This window comes from Arachis duranensis, chromosome 5, assembly GCF_000817695.3.
Source record: "Arachis duranensis cultivar V14167 chromosome 5, aradu.V14167.gnm2.J7QH, whole genome shotgun sequence".
Lineage (NCBI taxonomy): Eukaryota > Viridiplantae > Streptophyta > Magnoliopsida > Fabales > Fabaceae > Arachis > Arachis duranensis.
Genome location: NC_029776.3, coordinates 16,865,374 through 16,887,067, shown reverse-complemented (window position 1 = coordinate 16,887,067; position 21,694 = coordinate 16,865,374). Strand labels below are relative to the sequence as shown.

Below are 21,694 nucleotides of genomic sequence, written 5' to 3'. Positions count from 1 at the left end.
ATAAATAGGACATTTTACTATTGTATTAGATATCTTTGGATTATCCTTAGATCGATCTCTGATCAGTTTTATGCTATCTTAGACTTTTATGGGGGCTGGCCATTCGGCCATGCCTGGACCTTCATCACTTATGTATTTTCAACGGTGGAGTTCCTACAACCATAGATTAAGGTGTGGAACTCTGCTGTTTCTCGAGTATTAATGCAAAGTACTATTGTTCTTCTATTCAATTCAAGCTTATTCTTATTCCAATATATTCATTCGCACACAAGAACATGATGAATGTGATGATCAAGTGACACTCATCACCATTCTCACCTATGAACGCGTGTCTGACAACCACTTTCGTTCTACCTGAAAACAAGCTTGAATGTATATCTTTTGGATTCCTGGTTCACGATGCATGGTTGCCTCTCCTGACAACAGAGCCTTTCATTCTGTGAGATCAGAGTCTTTGTGGTATAAGCTAGAATCAATTGGCAGCATTCTTGAGATCCGAAAAGTCTAAACCTTGTCTGTGGTATTCCGAGTAGGATCTAGGATGGGATGACTGTGATGGGCTTCAAACTCATGACTGTTGGGCGTAGTGACAGACGCAAAAGGATTACTAAATCCTATTCCAACACAAGTGAGAACCGACAGATGATTAGCCCTACGTAACCCGTAGTTGGACCATTTTCACTGAGAGGACGGGAGGTAGCCATTGACAACGGTGAAGTTCGAACATACAGCTTGCCATGGAAAGGAGTATGAATAATTGGATGAAGGCAGTAGGAAAGCAGAGATTCAGAAAGAATAATGCATCTCCATATGCTTATCTGAAATTCCACCAATGAATTACATAAGTATCTCTATCTTTATTTTATGTTTATTTATCCTTTAATTATCAAAGCTTCATAACCATTTGAATCTGCCTGACTGATATTTACAAGATGACCATAGCTTGCTTCAAGCCAACAATCTCCGTGGGATCGACCTTTACTCATGTAAGGTATTACTTGGACAACCCAATGCACTTGCTGGTCAGCTGTGCGAAGTTGTGAAGAGACGTGTGAATCATGGTATTGTGCACCAAGTTTTTGGAGCCATGCCTAGTGATAACAATTTCATGCACCAAGTTTTTGGCGCCGTTGCCGGGGATTGTTCGAGTTTAGACAACTGACGGTTCATCTTGTTGCTTAGATTATGTTTTTTTCTTTTTATTTTGTTCTTCAGAATTTTTAAGAATGAATTCTAGAGTTTCAGATGATGTTTTTATCATCACAGGAGCTAGTTGATTCCCATCAATTTGGTTGTTGTATGTAATGTCCTACTGAAGCTTGATTAACCATGTCTAATCTTTTTAGACTGAAGCTTTAGACTAACCTTGCATGATTCATGGAATTCTTATTAAAAATTTTGAGTTTCTTATTTTCTTTTTCCAAATAATTTTTGAAAAAATACAAAAAATTAATAAAATCAGAAAATCAAAAATATTTTGTGTTTTTTGTTTGAGTCTAGAGTCAATTTTTAAGTTTGGTGTCAATTGCATGTTTTAATTTTTCAAAAATTTTTTTCGAAAATTCATGCATTGCATTATTCATGATCTTCAAGTTGTTCTTAACGAGTCTCCTTGTTTGATCTTCATATTTTCTTGTTTTGTGTCTTTTGTTGTTTTTCATATGCATTTTTGAATTTATAGTGTCTAAACATGAAAAATCTCTAAGTTTGGTGTCTTGCATATTTTTCTTTTCTTGAAAATTTTTCAAAAAAATAAGTTCTTGATGTTCATCATGATCTTCAAAGTGTTCTTGGTGTTCATCTTGACATTCATAGTATTCTTGCATGCATCATTTGTTTTAATCCAAAATTTTTATGTATTGAGTCATTTTGTGGTTTTTCTCTTTCCTCATTAAATTAAAAAAAATATCTTTCCCTTTTTATCTCATAAATTTCGAAATCTTTGGGTTGACTTAGTCAAAAAATTTTAAAATTAGTTGTTTCTTGTTAGTCAAGTCAAGATTTCAATTTCAATTTAAAAATTTTATCTTTTTAAATCTTTTTCAAAAATCAAATTTTTTTCATTTTTCCTCTTAATATTTTCAAAATTAAAAAAAATTTGATTTTCAAAATCTTTTTCTTATTTTTACTTCAAATTTTTGAAAATCTTTACTAACATTAATGTTTTGATTCAAAAATTTCAAGTTTGTGACTTGCCTATTAAGAAAGGCTCAATCTTTAAAATTCTAAAATCATATATTTTAGTTTCTTGTTAGTTAAGTCATCAACTTTAATTTTAAAAATCAAATATTTTTAATTTCCTTTTCAAATCTTTTTCAAAATAAATTTCAATCATATCTTTTTAATCATATCTTTTTCAAATCATATCTTTTTTAATCAAATCTTTTTCAGTCATATCTTTTTTAAATTTTGATTTCAAAAATCTTTTCTAACTTCATATCTTTTCAAAATTGATTTTCAAATATTTTTCAATTAACTAATTGACTTTTTGTTTGTTTTACTATTTCTTATCTTTTTCAAAACCACCTAACTACTTTTCTCTCTCTAATTTTCGAAAATCACCTTCCTCTTTTTCAAAAATCATTTTATTTAACTAATTGTTTTAACTTTTAATTTTATTTCTTCTCTTAATTTTTGAATTCTAACTAAATTTTAAAATAAAAACAAAAATATTTTTCTTTTCCTTTTAATTATTTTCCAAAACTCTCTCTCTCTCATCTTCTTCTATTTATTTATTCAATCACTAACACTCTTCTCTTCTTCTTATAATTTGAACCCTCTCACCCTCTCTGTGTTCGAATTCTTCATCTCTTCTCTCTACATTATTCTTCTATTCTTTTCTTCTTCTACTCACATAAAGGAATCTCTATACTGTGACATAGAGGATTTCTCTTCTTTTCTGTTCTCTTCTTTTTCATATGAGCAGGAGCAAGGACAAGAACATTCTTGTTGAAGCTGACCCTGAACCTGAAAGGACTCTGCAGAAGAAGCTAAGAGAAGCTAAAGCACAACAATCCAGAGAAAACCTTACAGAGAATCTCGAAAAAGAAGTAGTGGATGAACCCAACAACAATAACAACGCAAGGAAGATACTTGGTGACTTCACTACACCAAATTTCAACTTTCATGGAAGAAGCATATCAATCCCTGCCATTGGAGCAAACAATTTTGAGCTTAAGCCAAATTAGTTTCTCTGATGCAACAGAATTACAAGTTTCATGGACTTTCATCAGAAGATCATTTTCAGTTCTTAACTGAATTCTTGCAGATCTGTGATACTGTTAAGACCAATAGAGTTGATCCCGAGATCTATAAGCTTATGTTTTTCCCTTTTGCTGTAAGAGACAGAGCTAGAATATGGTTGGACTCTCAACCTAGAGATAACCTGAACTCTTGAGATAAGCTAGTCATGGCTTTCTTAGCCAAATTTTTTCCTCCTCAAAAGCTGAGCAAGTTTAGAGTGGATGTTCAAACCTTCAGGCAGAAAGAAGGTGAATCCCTCTATGAATCTTGGGAAAGATACAAGCAACTGACCAAAAAGTGTCATTCTGACATGCTCTCAGAATAGACCATCTTGGATATATTCTATGATGGTCTGTCTGAATTGTCTAAGATGTCATTGGACCATTCTGCAGGTGGATCTATTCACCTGAAGAAAACGCTGCAGAAGCTCAGAAACTCATTGAAATGGTTGCAAATAACCAGTTCATGTACACCTCTGAAAGGTATCCTGTAAATATATAAAAGCCCATGGTGTCTCTAACAATCTTACTCACTTTGATAAAAGCCCCAAATTTCCTAATCTTAATAACTCTAATTTGGATTTTGCTATATCTACATGTATAGAGATGACAAAAATTAGAGATATAGCTAATTATTGAGTCAAAGAGTTACCTTGAAGCCTCAATAATAACTGAAACTAAAAAGTTGAATGCTTCCTTTACTCATTAAGATGAACTCTTTGATTTCGGATTGTGAAAACTAAAATTTTTCTTTGGTTATAAATGATGTATTAAAATGGAGATAAAATAGAAGGATAAAATGAAATTTAGTGAGTTGTGGTTGAAATAAAAATTTTTGAAATGAAGAAGATAGGATAGAAGAGAAGATGAAGGGAAGGAGATGGTTTGTTGTTTCTTGTATGAAAGAATGAAAAATAAACGAGAGATAGAGAGGGATAGGGACTCTCTCTCTCTCTCTCTCTCTCTCTCTCTCTCTCTCTCTCTCTCTCTCTCTCTTTTTCGGTTACTACATATACAAATATACACATGAGTTAAGTTTAAGGATACGTGCCATCTATTAAAAGCCGAGTATCACACCAAGTTATATGTACAGATACAAAAGAAGAAGTCAGTCCCAACCCTCACACGGGTTTCCTAAACTGGAACCGACCGACTAAGATGTCCTACCCCTCTAAAAGTACTACAAAAGCGAGGGAAAAGTAATACTATTGATCATCAAAAGGAGTAAAAAGTCAACTAGGTCAAGCTCCGAAATGGCCTCCAACTAGAGTGAATACGTATGACATGCTGGGGTCGAAACGTGGGCGATGAACCGAAACCGAAAACTCAACGGACTCCTCTGCCGAACCCATATGGGGAGGGGGAGAAAGAAAGAGAAGAAGGGTGAGAACCTAGAGTTCTCAGCAAGGTAAAAGGGGAACCTAAGGTCTTTGTCTCTAAATTGTCGCGAAGCAGAGAAAAAGAACAAGCACAGAGACTCAAGGCACAAATATACATATAACAAGTAGATAGAATAGACAAACAGGAAAATAGCAGTGAATAATTCACAAGAAATACATAGCGCAAACAAGATGATGCATGCTTGTTCCTAGTGCAGGCCATGAGCTCATGCGTCGGTTGTCTACCCGCAACCCGACATTACTCGGAGTGAACCCCGAATATGGTCCCTTTACTGTGTCAATTAGACACCTTGACATCACAGTTACCGGTGTTAATTAGGCCTCATTATAATAACATTTTAATGTGTATCATAGTAAGGAACAGTGCTATCAGTTAGGTGAACATTCCCGCATTAGCAATCTCAGGCTATCAGTTAGGCAGGTACTTTCGCATTAGCAAATTGTCACAAGGCCCATTCAATCATACATTATGCTATCAGTTAGGCGGATATTCCCGCATTAGCACTTTGGCGCAAAGACCCATTCAAACAAACAGTTCTCATGAATCATTATCCATTCATGGTTTCATTTTCTTTCTTTTCATCATGCCTCCACATCACCTTATAAATACGCATACCTACGCATCACCATATTACTAAGCATACCTCCACATCACCATGTTACTAAGTATACCTCCGCATCACTTTTTAACTTGAAACCTTTCTAGGGGCAACTTACATCCTTATTCATTTCCTAGGCTTGTTTAGTCTAAAACCTTATTGACGACCAATTTTCTATTTAACAGTTAATGTAACAAACGGACTCGGATTTGAGCAAACTTTATGTCCACATGTTCGTATTGAACTCAAGTTTCTAAAGGTTTAGAGATCATATTTTTCTAGTCAGTTTGACACTAGATATTGAAGAAAATCCAAGACTGCTATCCTTAGATTTTGGGGGCAGCACCTTGCTATTTTGCTATGTAATTCTTATGTTGTGAATACTTATGCACGACCTATTTCTCTTGGTAAGGTAACTCTAGAGGTCCTAATATCTATTTTGAGTTAAGTTTTTCTGAATTTGGATTAGAATTAAATTTTATACAAGTTTTAGAATTCTGCTACTGCATTTACAAAGATTCAGAAAAGAACAGACAGCAGCAGTATTTTTTATAAATTTCACAATAATTTCAATTCTAATTCGTTGCTTCTAAATTTTGGTGAGATTACAATAAACACCCCTAAGTTCCAAAATTCACAAGTTTTAGGTTCATATCACTTCATTTGATTAATTAATTAGCAATTAGAAATGGTGCCATATTTTCATAATTCAGTTCAGAGTTTCCAACAAACAACCCATATTTCAAGTGACTTATTTAAGTATAAAAAATAGATATGGACATGAAACTTGTACTCACTTAAAATATACTGATAGATATTTAAAACCCTTTTAGAAGCAACTCAAAATTCTATTGAAATCAAAAGTTACAGCGTCTGGAAATTGGTACTGTAGGACCAGAAAATCAGCAAATTATGCAGCAACTACTAAACTTCAAAAATTTATATCTTCCAAACCACTAGGCCAAATTTCCTGAGATATTTTAGGAGTAATCTTGACTTATAGGAATTTGTTAGAAAATGGGTTGATTTGAAAATCATGTCCAGATTATTTTCAGTTTTTATTTTAAGTTGCTACCCAAACAGTTTAGAAATTTCTGCAGCAAGACTTCTCAATTTCACTAACCAATTTTAGTCATCTAGGTTTTCAACTTATACTAATCCACCATTTCTCTTATTCATCACCATATCTACTTAAATTATATCATAACCCTACCCCGAAACCTCAGTTTCATGTACCTATCAGAAATCACCATGATTTATATCATACAAGCACACACTTTAAAGCATTAGAATTCTGCACTTCTTCTAACAATAATAAACCAACTAATCAACAGAATTTCAGCAACAAAAATCTTATCAACTCATCACATTCAATCAGAAATTATATCTATCAATTACCCATTACCCATCATTTTAACCCTTACTTATGGTCACTACTATTCTAGCAAGAATTGGAATTAGAATGGCAGAAGTGGAATAAAATGGAAGAACAGAATTTGAATCTGAAGAAGAGGAAGAAAGAGAGTTGTTGGTTCTCACCCAGTAAAGAAGCTTCGAAGATTCCAAGTGATGAGAGATGGGGCGCCTTCCTTCTTGCTGCAGCTGGCTTCTTCCTTCTTTTTCAGTTTTTTTTTGCTTTCCTTCTATGTTCTTCTTCTTCGTTTGTGCATATTTTGGTTCAAAGAAAATGAGAAGTACTAAATTTATTAAGTGGAAGAAAAGGAAGTGGGTGAGGCGGTACATAAGACTTCGTGGCTTCTCCTTACCTCAACACAGCATCAATGCATGCTTGAAGAGGTGTAACCATGGTCCCAAATGGTGCTAAGAGGAGAAGTGATCAGGGTTAGATTTGAGCAGGGAAAGTTTGGTTCGGTTGAACCGAGAGAAGAAAAAAAAATTATACTTTCGAAGAAGAGGAAGGAAAAACCGAGTTAATAGTTGGTAATGCTTTTAGGCTAATTTCTCAACTAATTCATTATCTACGCTTTATTTTTTCATATATCTAATCTTATACGCGCCAGCAAACGCTGTAAAGAATAAAAAATTACAGGCCTCATGGGATAGGATGGTTACATCAAAATATTTATGATAAATTATAAAAAAAAGAAAATAAATAAAGTGAAGATAAAACTTAAAAATAAAATATTTGAAAAAAAGATAAACAACGTAAAACAGAATAACAAGAAGAAAAAAATGAAATAAATAAAAATTATAACTGAAATAATAAGTAAATCCAAGTTTAAAATAAATGAACAAAATAAATTAAAATAAATAAAAAAAATGATAAAATAACGAAGATAAAATGAACAATAGAAAATTAATGCTAAGAAAATTTATGAAGTGTAAGTGCATGTGAGTGTCTGGAGTTAATTTTCTTTTGTTCATTTTATTTTCATTATTTTAACTTTTTTTTTATTTCATTTTATCCTTTTTATTTGTTTATTTTAATTTATTTTGTTCATTTATTTTAAATTTTAATTTACTTTTTTTTACATCATTGTTATAAAACTCGATCCAAGTTGAGGAGAAAAGATTTAATTTGTGAATTATCTCTTTGGCAATGTTATCAAGGATAAATCCAAATTAAACCAAATACACATCACACTAAAAAATCTAGAAACTTACAACCAAAACATAACAGACTTTCAAACAAACAAATAATGAGTGACATTATATGAGAAAACACGAATAAATTTATTTACATCTGTTGTTGAGTACTCTAAATATTATGTTTGCCTTGTTTTAATTTTCTCCCAAATAATTTCACCATGCTCACCACTCATATCATTCTAATTTCGCCACTCACTTCATTCATCCCACTTTCATTGCCATATACTTATATTTATGTGATCCACTTCACCCAATAGTCACAGCCACACTCTCCCATTCCTTTTTTGTCTTAAAATCTCGTATTCCTATTCTTTATCCTAATATTTTGTACTAAATACTTTATTTTATGAGTTTTATTTTTTTAAGTTTCATTGCTTCCATGACTTTTCTTCTCATTTAGCCATTTTAGTATACTCTTGTTATCAATAAATATCAAAATGTCCTCTTCTTTAGCTCTGTAATTCCTCTGATAAAAATTGAAACACTAATTCGTATTTGTAATAATAGCTTCACTATCAAATTTTTCAATAACATTCTCTCCTATAAAACACTTTATCATATCATAAAAATTTTTAAGGTAACCATCAACAATAAAATTTTTTCTCTGCAAAATCGCATCAAATTGCAGTGCACTCATTGTGGAAAATCAGGACACATTGTGGATAATTGCTATAAGAAGCATGGTTATCCACCTAACTTCAAACTCCGATTTGAGAAAAAGTCTCCTGTCCTCAATTGTATAACTGCAGCAGACAATCCTGAAGATGAAAATGATGACTTTAGTGTTCCACAATTGGTTAGAGGTGAACCAACCATTAATGAATTCACTCCAGAGCAACGAGAAGCTCTTTTAGCCCTACTCAGCAAGCAAGATGTGCCTCATTCTCATAGTGTCAACCAGATTTCAGCCAAAGCAAATCCTTCTCCTTATAAAGGTAGAATGGTAAACATTTTACAATTTGATTCTCATGTCAAAGCTCTAAATATTTCAATCAATAAACACAAGCCATGGGTACTTGACACTGGAGCTACTGACCATGTATCATATACCCTGGCAGATTTTCAAAATTACTTCAAAGTTGATCCAATTATTGTCAAATTACCTAATGGAGCACTCACTACTAGCTGCATCATGGGCACCATTATGTTTTCTGACAATCTTTTTCTCACTAATGCATTGTTTATTCCCACTTTTAACTTCAAACTCATATCAGTTTCGAAACTTACTGCATCTTTACATTGCAAAATGAGTTTTACTGACAAGGCTTGTGAGATACAGGATCTGCACACTTTGAAGATGATTGGTGCAGCTAGCAATGTTGATGGTTTGTACATTCTGCACAAAGAAGTCAAAGCTCTTCCTCACATCACAGCAACTTCCTGCAGCCAATTCTCTCAGTCTTTATGGCATGTTAGATTAGGACATCCATCTCATGATAGGCTTGTTGCATTGCAAAAGAATTTTGAGTTTATTGATTGTGCAAAACATACAGAACCGTGTCATTCTTGCCATCTTGGCAAACAAAAGCGATTACCTTTTTTTGTTAGTTCTAGTACTACAGCTAATGTACTTGACCTCATTCATGTTGATATTTGGGGACCTATTTCTGTTCCCTCTTTTACTGGGAAGCGTTATTTTCTCACTATAGTAGATGATTGTTCTCGATTTACTTGGATTTTATTCATGAAAACTAAAGCTGAGGCTTCTTCATTGGTTAAAGATTTTGTCATTTTTGCTAAAACCCAATTTAATGCAGTGGTTAAAACAATTCGCACAGATAATGGGCCTGAGTTTTTAATGCCTACTTTCTACAGCTCTAATGGCATATCTCACCAAAGAACTTGTGTGGAAACTCCACAGCAGAATGGCATTGTTGAGCGCAAGCATCAACACATTCTTGCTATGGCTAGAACTCTCTTGTTTCATGCTCATTTGCCAAAATCTTTTTGGAATTACAGTGTTGGACATGCGGTCTATTTAATTAATCGACTGCCAACACCCTTTTTGCAAAACAAGTCTCCGTATCAAGTTCTTTATAAGACTTTGCCAAATCTTTCCCTTCTCAGAGTCTTTGGTTGTTTAGCATATGCTGGCAGCCTTGCACGACAACGAGGCAAGCTGGATCCAAGAGCAAGAAAGTGTTTACACCTTGGATTCAGGGAGGGCACAAAGGGATACTTGCTCTTTGATTTACAAACTCGAGAGATTTTCTTATCTCGGGATGTCCAATTTTATGAGAATTGTTTTCCTTACTGTCACTCCAATAATGCCAACAATGATAATTTTTCAGCTTCCTCTCATTCATCTCATGTTGCATCTCATCCCTTTGATTATGAATTTTTGGAAGGGAGTTAGATACAAGTTTTAAACACTGATGATGCAGCCACTCAACCAAGCTTGCATCACCCAAATCTCAGCCAGCAGGAAGATAATGCTTCCTCTGAATTAAATGAAACTGATGAAATTCTCCCTTATCCTGAAATTCATGATCATTTGGAAACCACATCTGCATCACATGAAGAATTTTCAACTCATAATTCTGCTGCTCTGCCTGAATCCTCCATTATGCCTGAAGTTGCTGATGTAAGGAGATCAACTAGGCAAACTAAACCACCTGCATACTTGCAGGACTATGAGTGTCAAACCATCAACACTGTTTCACCCTCATCGCAGCTTACTGCTCAAAGGTATCCTATCTCTAATGTCTTGTCTTATACTAGGTTTTCCCCCATGCATTTTGCATTTTCTGTTGCTATTCAAAATTTAGAGCCTAAAACTTATGAGGATGCAATCACTCAAACTTGTTGGCAAGAGGCAATAAGAGCTGAACTGACTGCCTTGGAAGAAAACAAAACATGGAAGCTAACTTCTTTGCCAATTAAAAAGAGAGCAATTGGATGTAAATGGGTCTTTCGTACCAAATACCACCCAAATGGTACAGTGGAGAGGCATAAGGCAAGACTTGTTGCCAAAGGATTCACACAAGTGGCTGGTGTTGACTATCGAGATACCTTCAGTCCTGTAGTAAAGCTAGGGACTTTGAGAGTGGTACTTGCTGTTGCAGCAGTAAAAGGATGGCACCTTAAACAAATTGATGTCAACACCGCATTTTTACATGGTGAACTTGATGAGGAGGTGTATATGAAGGTGCCTCCAGGTTTGGAAGCTTCGCCTGGTCAAGTTTGCAAGCTTGAAAAATCCTTGTATGGATTGAAACAAGCGAGTAGGCAGTGGAATTGCAAGCTCAAATCAGTTTTACTCGAGTTAAAATTCACTCAATGTAAATCAGATTACAGCCTCTTCACCAAGACTACTTCACTTGGATTCACAGCAATTCTTGTGTATGTCGATGATTTCGTATTGGCAGGTGATGATCTAAATGAAATTAACTCAGTTAAAGATGTTCTTCATGAGAGATTTCGGATAAAAGACATGGGAGACTTGAAGTACTTCCTTGGTCTAGAAGTGGCAAGATCTAAGACAGGAATTGCTTTGTACCAGAGAAAATATGTTCTTGATTTACTCAAGGAAACAGGATTTGAAGGGTGCAAACCTGCCACCACTCCCATCGATTATGGAGCAAAGCTTAGTAAAACTGCTGGAAAATTGCTCACTGATTCTAGTCAATATAGAAGAATTGTGGGCAAGCTTTTATATCTAGCAAATACTAGGCCTGATATAAGCTATGCCATTGGGAAGCTAAGCCAGTTTTTGGACTGTGCCACTACTGAGCATTTGAAGGCGGCACATAGAGTGCTGCGTTATGTAAAAGGTTCCCCTGCTGCAGGCCTCTTCTTCTTTGCAGAATCTGATTTGTAACTTACTGGTTTCTCTGACTTTGACTGGGCTGGTTGTGTTGACTCTCGAAGATCCATCTCGGCATATTGTTTTTATTTGGGACCATCATTGGTTACTTGGAAGAGTAAGAAACAGCTTACAGTTGCAGCCTCCTCCTCAGAAGCAGAGTATAGAGCTTTAGCTCTGGCCACCAGAGAAGCCCAATGGCTGAGCTATGTTCTTCAAGATCTTGGTGTTCCAATCACAAAGCCTATTAATTTATACTGTGATAGCAATTCAGCTATTTACATTGCAACTAATCCTGTGTTTCATGAACGTACCAAGCATATCGAAGCTGATTGCCATATCGTCCGTGACAAATTGCAAGAAAAGTTGATTCATCTTCTTCCCATTTCCACCAATAATCAAGCTGCCGATATTCTCACTAAACCTCTTGCTCCTGGGCCTTTCAATGCAGGTTATTCTAAGCTTGGATTGTTGGATCTCTTTTCTCCCAATGCTCCAAGCTTACGGGAGGGTGTTACTTGATATTTATTCTATTAGTTAGAATTTGTTAATTTTAGCTATTATTTCTCTTTGTATAGAAAATTGTTAGTAGTAGGTTTGATTGCACATGTTGAGCTGTATAGTTAGTTAGAGCAGCTATAGCATTCTGTTAGAAGTAGTATTTGTATAAATAGCAAATTATAGCTTTGTATTCTTTGAGTCTCATCATTATAAAAGTTCAATTCTCAATTCCTTCTTGGCTTCTCTGTTCTTGTTCTTCTCCATGCTCACATGTAAATTTAACAATAACATTCTCTCCTATAAAACACTTTATCATATCATAAAAATTTTTAAGGTAACCATCAACAATAAAATTATTACATGTAGAGAACATATATTTTATATACCCACAAAATCCACGTTCCATTAACTTTCTACACATCCTTTTTAACTTGAATCTATCATATTTCTTCTTTTTTATTACACTCCATTAATTTACAAGCGCATTAACATGCTACTAACTGCTATATTAGTATCAGACACTTTATTTTCAAAAATTTTTATATTTCTACTGTGTCAGATAATCCAAGTAATAGCAAAAAATAATCTATATCACTTATTTTTATATAACCCCTTAACATCTTTATTGTATCCAATTCTCAAACCAAATTTTAATATTACTGGCACCCACCCATTATATACATCTTCCGTTCTTTTTTTTCTTGTGACATCATTGAATTTAAATGCAGCAATTTTGTCTATTTTTTGTTATTCTCTAAAATGTCATATTTTGATTAATTATATGATTTTTTTGGATTTGGATTTTTTAAAGTTTAAATTTCACTTTAGAGAATAAAGTGTGATCTTCTACCATTGAATAGTTTCTCTTTTATATTTATTCTTGGTCCCACCTATGAAATAAATGGTAAGAGATCACACTTTACTCTTTAAAGTAAAATTCAAACTTTAGAGGATCCAAATTCGATTTTTTTATTGGCATTTTATATACAAGAAACTGCTGTGCAGAGTCCACTTTACAATACATGTCCTCTATGAAACCACGTTTTTTGAGATAGAAATTAATTCTTTATATTTTTATGTGTTTAATTTTAGAAAAAAACAGGTTAAAAACAATCCTTTTTTATTAGGGTTGTCTATAATTTCTTTGAAAGAAGAGGTTTTAGTAATTTCATATATTATTGATTTTCAATAATTGGAATATATAAAATAGATCATTTTTGGTGGTTTATAATTGAAATGATTCATTGTATTTTTACACCAATATAAAATAAGATTATCAAACTCTTAAGAGTTTACATAAATTTGTGTAACTTTGGTAAATTTAAACAGTAAAACTCAACTCAGACTTACTGAAAAATATTATACCAATGCAGATGTTTTGGATTTTGAAGTTGAGGATGTTATTGTAAAATAATAAAAAGACCAATGCTATGGTGAGAAAAATATTTTTTTTTCTTCACCTGCTGAAATATGTTGAAAGAAGGAGAAAATAACACGTGGAATATTGGTCTGTTATTGTTCGATAAGTACTGTGACATTTGTAGAATAATATGAAATGTGAGTCAAATTTAAAATTAATTTTTTTCTTTCTTTGTGAACTAGGTATATTATATTTCATTCTTTATATATATTTTATACTTATATTTTTATTATTGAGTATTCCATTTCTTATGTTAAATATAATTAAAAATTTATATATTTAATTTTAAATATTCTATTGTTATTGTTGACGTAACAGAAATTTTTTTTGTATTTTTTAAATTAAAATATTTAGTTAGTGTTATTAATAAATATATTGAATTGTTAAGTTGATATTATTGTTGCGGATGCTAATAAGAATAATTTTATTTTTGCAGATAATAATAATCAAATTATTTTGGTCTATTTAATATTATGGTTTTATAAATAATAATAATAATATCATATTTGATCTTTAAAAGATTAAAATCATGTTTAATGCTATAGCATTCGTTGTTAATAATAATAATAATAATAATAATAATAATAATAATAATAGTAATAATTTTTGTTTTAATATTACAATGTTTTAATATTATAATTTTTGTTTTAATAATAATAAATAAGTAAGAGTGTTCTCAGTTTTTATAAAATTGAATATAATAATAATTCTTAAGCTCATTTTTTGTTGAATAAAAAACTCTCATATTTTTTATGTATTATTTTTATTGTTCTATTTATTATCATGATAAGTCTCATAAAATTTTAAAGTCAACACCATTTTTATTCAAAAAATGAGCCCAAAAATTATTATTTATACAAAGTTAACTTCAATTAATAAACTATAGTAGGGAGAACCAACATTTCACGTGTTCTCTTCTCCTTACTCCAATACATTTCAGCAAGGTGAGAAAAAGAATCACTTTCTTCACCGTAGTATTACCCTACTAAAAATAGATAGAGTTATTTGCGTCCTTTATAATATGATCCTGACTATAGACTTATCAAACTGTACATTCAAAGGAATGGAAAGCAATCAAAGAACATAAGCAGCTTCTGAAAAAATCTTTATATATCTTCATCCTTAACGACTCAGTTGTTGGCTCTTATTTATGAGACAACACAATATCCTATTATTCGGTTTTTTCTGCTTGGGTTGTCTTTCTAGAATATATTTTTGTATCACCTATATCATGTCTAATTGTGTTTGAAAAAATTATGAAAGTTCAATTCCGCTTTATCAAATTTGCATTGAAAAAGGAAACATGATATTATTTAGAAACTTTGGTCATTTAGAATTTGCTACTCGTTTATGCTTTTTACTTTTTTTGCTATTTGAGTAACCTTGAAGTCAGTCACTTGAAAATACTTGAGAGCAATTTCTGAAATTCGCTTGCAATTGTGTTTCTTTAACTGCAATTGAGAGTGGGTACAATCTCACCGCAAAGGACGAGATATTGATACTTGTAGATATCGGCACTCCTAAGAACATGGAGGAGCTTATTGTTGCTAGAGATGCAAAGTATGTCACATATATATCAAAATATGCTTTAAATATAAATGTATGTATAATCAGGTTGAAATTACAATTATATGTATCCTACTTTATTGTCTCACAATAAATGTTAGTTATATATAATTTTGAATTTTGAGAAGCTAAAAAAAACCCTTATAAATATGGTATATAAAAATTATAACACTTATAAAAATCATTAATTAAAGTAGACAAAAAAATAAATATAAATTAAAACAAATTCAATTAATTTATTCCAGTTAATTAAATAATTATAGTTAGTGTGTTAAAATAAAATACTAAATAATTTGATAGATATTTATCTTAATCAAATCAAATAAATAATTAATTAGGACATTCTTACAAATTATCAATTAAAATACATAAAATAAAAATTAATATAAATTAAAAAACAATTTACTTTTTTAGTCAAATCAAATCATTAATATAATTAATTAGTTATCATCAATATAGTCAAATAAAATATTAAATAATTTGATATTTATTTTAATAACTCAAATAATTAATTAATTAACATATTTAAATAAATAAAAAAATAAATCAAAAAACACATTTAAGAACATGGTATGTCAACTATGCTATTAGCTAAAGAAATCTGATTTTAATAAATATAATAAATAATAGATAGATAGATAAATACATAGATAAATAGATAGATAATAATAGATAGAGTAAAGGACATTTTTGTCCTTGACCTTTTTTTTCGCGGACATTTTTGTCCTCAAGCAATGAAAAATATATTAAAGCCCTGACCCTTGAAAAACGTGGACATTTATGTCCTTCCGTTGAATTTAGCCGTTTGCATTGAACGGAAAAGGCTGAGCTGGCAGAGGTGACGCTGAGGTGGCACGTAATGGAGGCCAGGTGGCATGGAGCATTTCGTAACAGGATGTATAAGTCCCTGGAGACGGAGCATTTCGTAACAGGACGTATAAGTCCCTGGAGACGAAAACGACGCCATTTTGTCTCCTCCCCCATCTGCCATTTTCTTCTTCCTTGATCCCTTTTCCCTTCCATTCTTCTTCCTCAGTCCCTACCTCCATCACCGCCGCACAGTCGCGCCTCCGTCAGCCACCATCAACGCCGGCGACCTTCTCCTTCCTCTCTTTTTACGTCTTCTTCCCTTTCTCACTCCCTTGCTCCCATTAGTCTCTCTCTCTCTTGCCAGCCTTCACTAAAGGTCAATTTGTCAAAAAATATTCCATGTGTCGAGGGATAACACTGGAGGGTCCAGACAGAGAATATAAAAATAAAGCTGAAGCAAAAGATATACCTCAAAAAGTAGTTATAATTCTCTATCACTATCTAGTTGTTGTGCTTGTGCATTTGTTGTTGCCTTATCAGCTTCTTCCAAAACAAAGTTCTTCAATGAATCAACATTCCTTGAACCTGGCAATTCAAAAAACATGTAAACTTAAAATTCGATATATTAATGCTCCCTCAAACGTTGGTTAACACATGGGGTGAGAGTGCAATGGGGAATAGATAATACAGGCATCCAGCAAGTAAAACAAATAAATAATTAAGTGGATACATCAGTTAATAATTGATTGTAAAAAAAGCCATGATGTTTTTCATTGAGTTAAAGAATACCTTTCTTCATTCATGGCTGCTTAGATAATTAAATAAAGCAGTAAAGAATCACACATAAATTATATCCAATAATCCAAGACCATTTAAAAATATTTTTCTCCATTCACGCACTTGTGTCTTGACAGCGTTGATACTCAATTAACTGTCAAATGCAATTTAGAATTTTACAAGAACAAAATATATCAATCATTGAACTCATAAATGTAGAAGCAGAGTGCAGAGTAGACTCAAACATAGCATGAGATTTTAAGAAACATGCGACACTACATTATAAGCATATGCCACAAAGCTCCTTTGATGATCACCGCAATCCACTTTTTCAATCTCTATTTCATCAGTTTCTTCAATTGCTTTTCCTAAATCATCCCACAACGTCCCCAAGTTCTTACTGTAATAATAAGCATCATCATTTTACAGCTTAGAAATCACTCTTAGCTCAACAATATAAAAGCAGTTAAGAGAATGAATGAATCAATTACCAATACTTGCACCAGGGAACGCAGAACTTGACAAACCATGCAGTGTCCTTCTCCTTGATCTATGAAGGGGAAAAGTAAAAAACATTCCATGTGAATCTCATTGAAATTTTCACTCTCCATCAGAAGAAAAGCAACATCCCAAAGGCCAATTTCAACGGTTTTCTCGCAAAACAAACAAAAATAACATGGGTAAAAAAAGGAAAAAAGAGTTCACCTTTACAATTATGCAAATTGAGGACCCTCAAGCATGTGAAACCATTGGCAATGACATCAAGGTCGGAATCGGTGACGTCGGGATAGAACGACCGCGAAACGGACTGGGCAAGGTCCAATTCGAGCAAGCATGTGAAACCATTGCCAGGATCGAAAGAAGCTCGTCGTCAATGAGAGTGTCATTTATGCAGAGGTTCGAGGATCCCGATCGGACACTGTTCATTATTGTTGGTGCGGAGGAAAACCCTAACCCCTCGAGATTTGAGACTAATTTTTGCAGAGAGGCGGCAGCGCGGCGGTAGTGGGTCGCTGAGAAGGTTGTCGCAGACGAACGGTGGGTGGAAGGAGGGTGAGGAGAGAGAGACTAATGGGAGTAAGGGAGTGAGAAAGGGAAGAAGACGCGAAAAGAGAGGAAAGAGGAGGTCGCCGGCATTGATGGTGGTTGACGGAGGTGCGGCTGTGCGGCGGTGATGGAGGCAGGGGCTGAGGAAGAAGAATGGAAGGGAAAAGGGATGAAGGAAGAAGAAAAGGGCAGATGGGGAAGGAGATGAAACGGCGTCGTTTTCGTCTCCAGGGACTTATACGTCCTGTTACGAAATGCTCCGTCTCCAAGGACTTATACGTCCTGTTACGAAATGCTCCATGCCACCTGGCATCTGTTACGTGCCATCTCAGTGCCACCTCTGCCAGCTCAACTTTTTCCGTCCAGTGCAAACGGCTGAATTCAATGGAAGGACATAAATGTCCATATTTTTCAAAGGTTAGTGATTTTAATGTATTTTTTATTGTTTGAAGTCGAAAATATCTGTGAAAAAAAAGGTCAGAAACAAAAATATCCTTTACTCTAATAGATAATAAATATATAAGTAGCTCTGCACGAAAACAAAGGTTGTTTTGTAAATCTATTTTATCTTTTAATTTTTTAATCTATGCGTAAGAGAGTTTATGTATGAATATTTGATATATTCTAGATAATTTTGTGTTATTAATTTATAGGATTAATTTTATATATAAATTCATTTAAACAAAAGTATATATCACTTTTGGTGTCATTTATATAAATGGTTGGTGACCGAGTTTATTTATTAAATTAGATGATAGATACAAAATATAATAACATGTTAAAAATATATTAGTTTTCTGAGCATGTTCATATTTGATTCTAAATTTTATTTTTCTAAAAATATGTAAAGATTGTAATTTGCTTATGATAGCTATTATACGCGAAGTTAAGTCCCAAATGATTTTTGAGATTAATACGGTGCGCTAAAATTATTTTTGAAATTGATAAAAGTGTATCATGTATATATTAGTCTCTAATTTATTTTCTATTAAGGATATAATAGCATAGTTTGATAGCATAAATTGTTAGTGATATATTAGTGATATGTGGTACTTTATAATTTGACTACGTGTAATGATATGATAATGTGTTGATCAGTGATACGTAGCATGTTGATCTAGATAGTTATGCTACGTGTCACAATGTTATTTAATCACATGTTCGTTTGTGATACGTGTCGCAACAGTATTTATCCATATATCATATATTATGTTATCATTATAAATTTATCAAATTAGTCTCTAATTTTACATTAAATGGCTCATTTTAGTCTCTGAAATTAAATATCGTATACTAAACTAGTTCATTCACCAATTTTTTTCATTTTTTAAAAATTTAAAATTCTCAATAACTAATTTTATTTTATTTTTTTTATGTATCGTTTAAATACAAGTTCTTTTATAAAAAGTTTTTTTTCCTCTTGCAGGGATCCCTAACTACTGTTTTGGAGCTAACGTGAAGATGCTTCAAGCACCCTCACTACCATCTCCGACTTTTTTTGTCTAGGGCTAGACAAAAGAAGTCGAAGATGGTAGTGAAAATGCTTGAAATGCCTTCAATCTAACATATTTATACACAATTAAAAACATGTATTTCATAATAATCGAAAAAATAAAAAAATATGTATTTTGATAATTGATTTTTTGTTAAAAATACCTGTTTTTGGTTCGAAAAAAACGTGTCTAATTAATCATATAGTTTTTTTTTTATAATAACATACTTATATATTACAAAATTTATCAATGTTAAATTATTATAAAATAAATTATATAATTAAAATTAAAATTTTAAAAATATTTTATAAAAGTTCTTATATTTAGACAATATATGAAAAAATAAAATTAACATTAGTGCATCTAAATAATTGAGAATTTTGAATTTTAAAAAAAATGAGAAAAAATTTTTGAATGAACTAATTTGGTACATGATATTTAATTTTAGAGACTAAAATGAGTTAATTAATGTAAAATTAGAGACTAATTTAGTGCATCTATAATGAGACATAGCGGATAATATATGAACGAATACTGTTGCGACACATCATAAATTAACACGTAAGTACGTAACCAAATAACATCGTGACACGTGACACAATCGTCTATGTTAGCATGTCACGTGTTACTATGAAGTGATACATGTCACTAACAATTTATATCATCAAGCAATATCATCACGTCGTTAACGAAAAATAGGTCGGACTAATTTACTGTATTTTTGTTAATTTCAAAAATATAATTAATATAATTAAAATTTTATAGGTAATTTTAGTGTACGACTTTAATTTTAAAGGCCATTTTAAAACTTAAGCCTGTATATAATAATTATTTATAAGCAAATTTCAATCTTTACATCCTTTTAGAAAAATAAAATTCAGAATCAAATATGAACATGCTCACAAAACTAATATATTTTTAACATGCTATTATATTATGTATCTATCATCTAATTTAATAAATGAACTCGGTCACCAATCATTTATATAAATGATACCGAAAATTATATATAATTTTCGTTAAATAAATTTATATATAAAACTAATTCTATAAATTAATAATACAAAATTATCTAGAATATATCAAATATTCATATATAAACTAACTCTCTTACGTATAGATTAAAAAATCAAAAGATAAAATAGATTTACGAAACAACCTATATTTTCGCACACGACTTACATATACTATCTATCTATTTATTTATTTATCTATTTATTATTTATTAAAAACTATTATTCAAATACTATTCTAATTAGATGGTGATATAGATAATAACTAAATAAATAAATAAATAGATATATATAGGGATAGATAGAGAGATAGATAGATAGATAGCTGTGATCTCTGACTTATTCATATTCTAAATGTTTATCATAATTTTGAGTTGACTCTTTGTGACTTTATAGGCACAAAGATAGTGTCTATAGAGAATAGATGTTGACCAAGTAGTTATTTGTTATGTGAAAGATATTGTTTATTAATAGTTTTTAAAAGTGGTATAATTTTTACATGAGATATTTATAAGATCTTTTTTATTAAATTTATTTTATTAAGCCAAATAATTATAATTAATTTACTATATCAATTATTTAATTTAATTAATTTAAATATATATTATTTGATTTAATTTATTTATCATGTTAATGTTTAAATCATTGTTTACCAAATTTTTTTTCATTTACTTCATTAATTTTAAATATTTTAATTTTAAATTTTATATTTTTATTCATTATTTATATTTTTATTTTAATATCAAATCTAATATTTTTATTAATATTTTTTTTGTAATTTGTTGTCTAATAATTATATGTCTAATTTATTAAAAAACACAATTTTATTAATTTTTTTATTTTATCGATTTTTGTATTTTGTTCATTTTATTTATAATTATAGTATATTGATCGAGTATTTGAGATATATGTTTAAGGGATAAGTATTGTTTTGGTCCCCACGTTGAGGGTCAAAATCGAAACCGTCCTCAACGTAATTTCTGATTTAGAATCATACTTAACGTTTTTTTTCGTATTAAAATCGTCATTTTAATTATTTTGGACAAAAATACCCTCAACACTACCAACACAATTACCTCCTCCATCACTACCACCAACACCACCACCACAACTAGCACCACCACCACAACCAGCACCACCAGCACCACCACCACAACTAGCAACGTCGCACCACCACCACCATCAAACAACAGCAACAACATCAAACAACACCAAACCACACCAAATTAAAAAACAGAAACAGAAAACAAGACCACCACCACCACCACCACCAAGAACATCAAACAACAGCAACAACACCAAACAACACCAAACCAAAAAGCAAAACCAGAAAGCAAGAAAACAGAAAGCAAGAAAGCAGAACGGCGAGGCGGAGGCGGCAAGGCAGAGGCGGCGAGGCGGAGGCAGCGAG

General features: G+C 32.0%; 1 protein-coding gene across 1 annotated transcript; it reads right to left on the bottom strand.

Annotated features, from left to right (window-relative positions):
• Window positions 1–16,434: 16,434 nt before the first annotated feature.
• On the bottom strand, window positions 16,435–17,657 carry LOC107488404 (protein disulfide-isomerase 5-1-like). Its single transcript, XM_052261647.1, has 5 exons — window positions 17,478–17,657; window positions 17,222–17,280; window positions 16,998–17,130; window positions 16,854–16,884; window positions 16,435–16,538 (listed from the first exon to the last, which is right to left on the bottom strand). Exons 1-5 carry the CDS (start codon window positions 17,655–17,657, stop codon window positions 16,435–16,437), a joined length of 507 nt encoding a protein of 168 aa, XP_052117607.1.
• Between the last annotated feature and the right edge of the window lie 4,037 nt (window positions 17,658–21,694).

Excerpts from the sequence above, each read along its gene's own strand:
- LOC107488404 (XM_052261647.1), bottom strand. The coding sequence starts at position 17,657 with ATGAACAGTGTCCGATCGGGATCCTCGAACCTCTGCATAAATGACACT. Across the intron at positions 17,281-17,477 it reads CCTTGATGTCATTGCCAATG|ATCAAGGAGAAGGACACTGC; the intron begins GTTTCACATGCT and ends TCCCCTTCATAG. Across the intron at positions 17,131-17,221 it reads GTTCCCTGGTGCAAGTATTG|TAAGAACTTGGGGACGTTGT; the intron begins GTAATTGATTCA and ends TTATTATTACAG.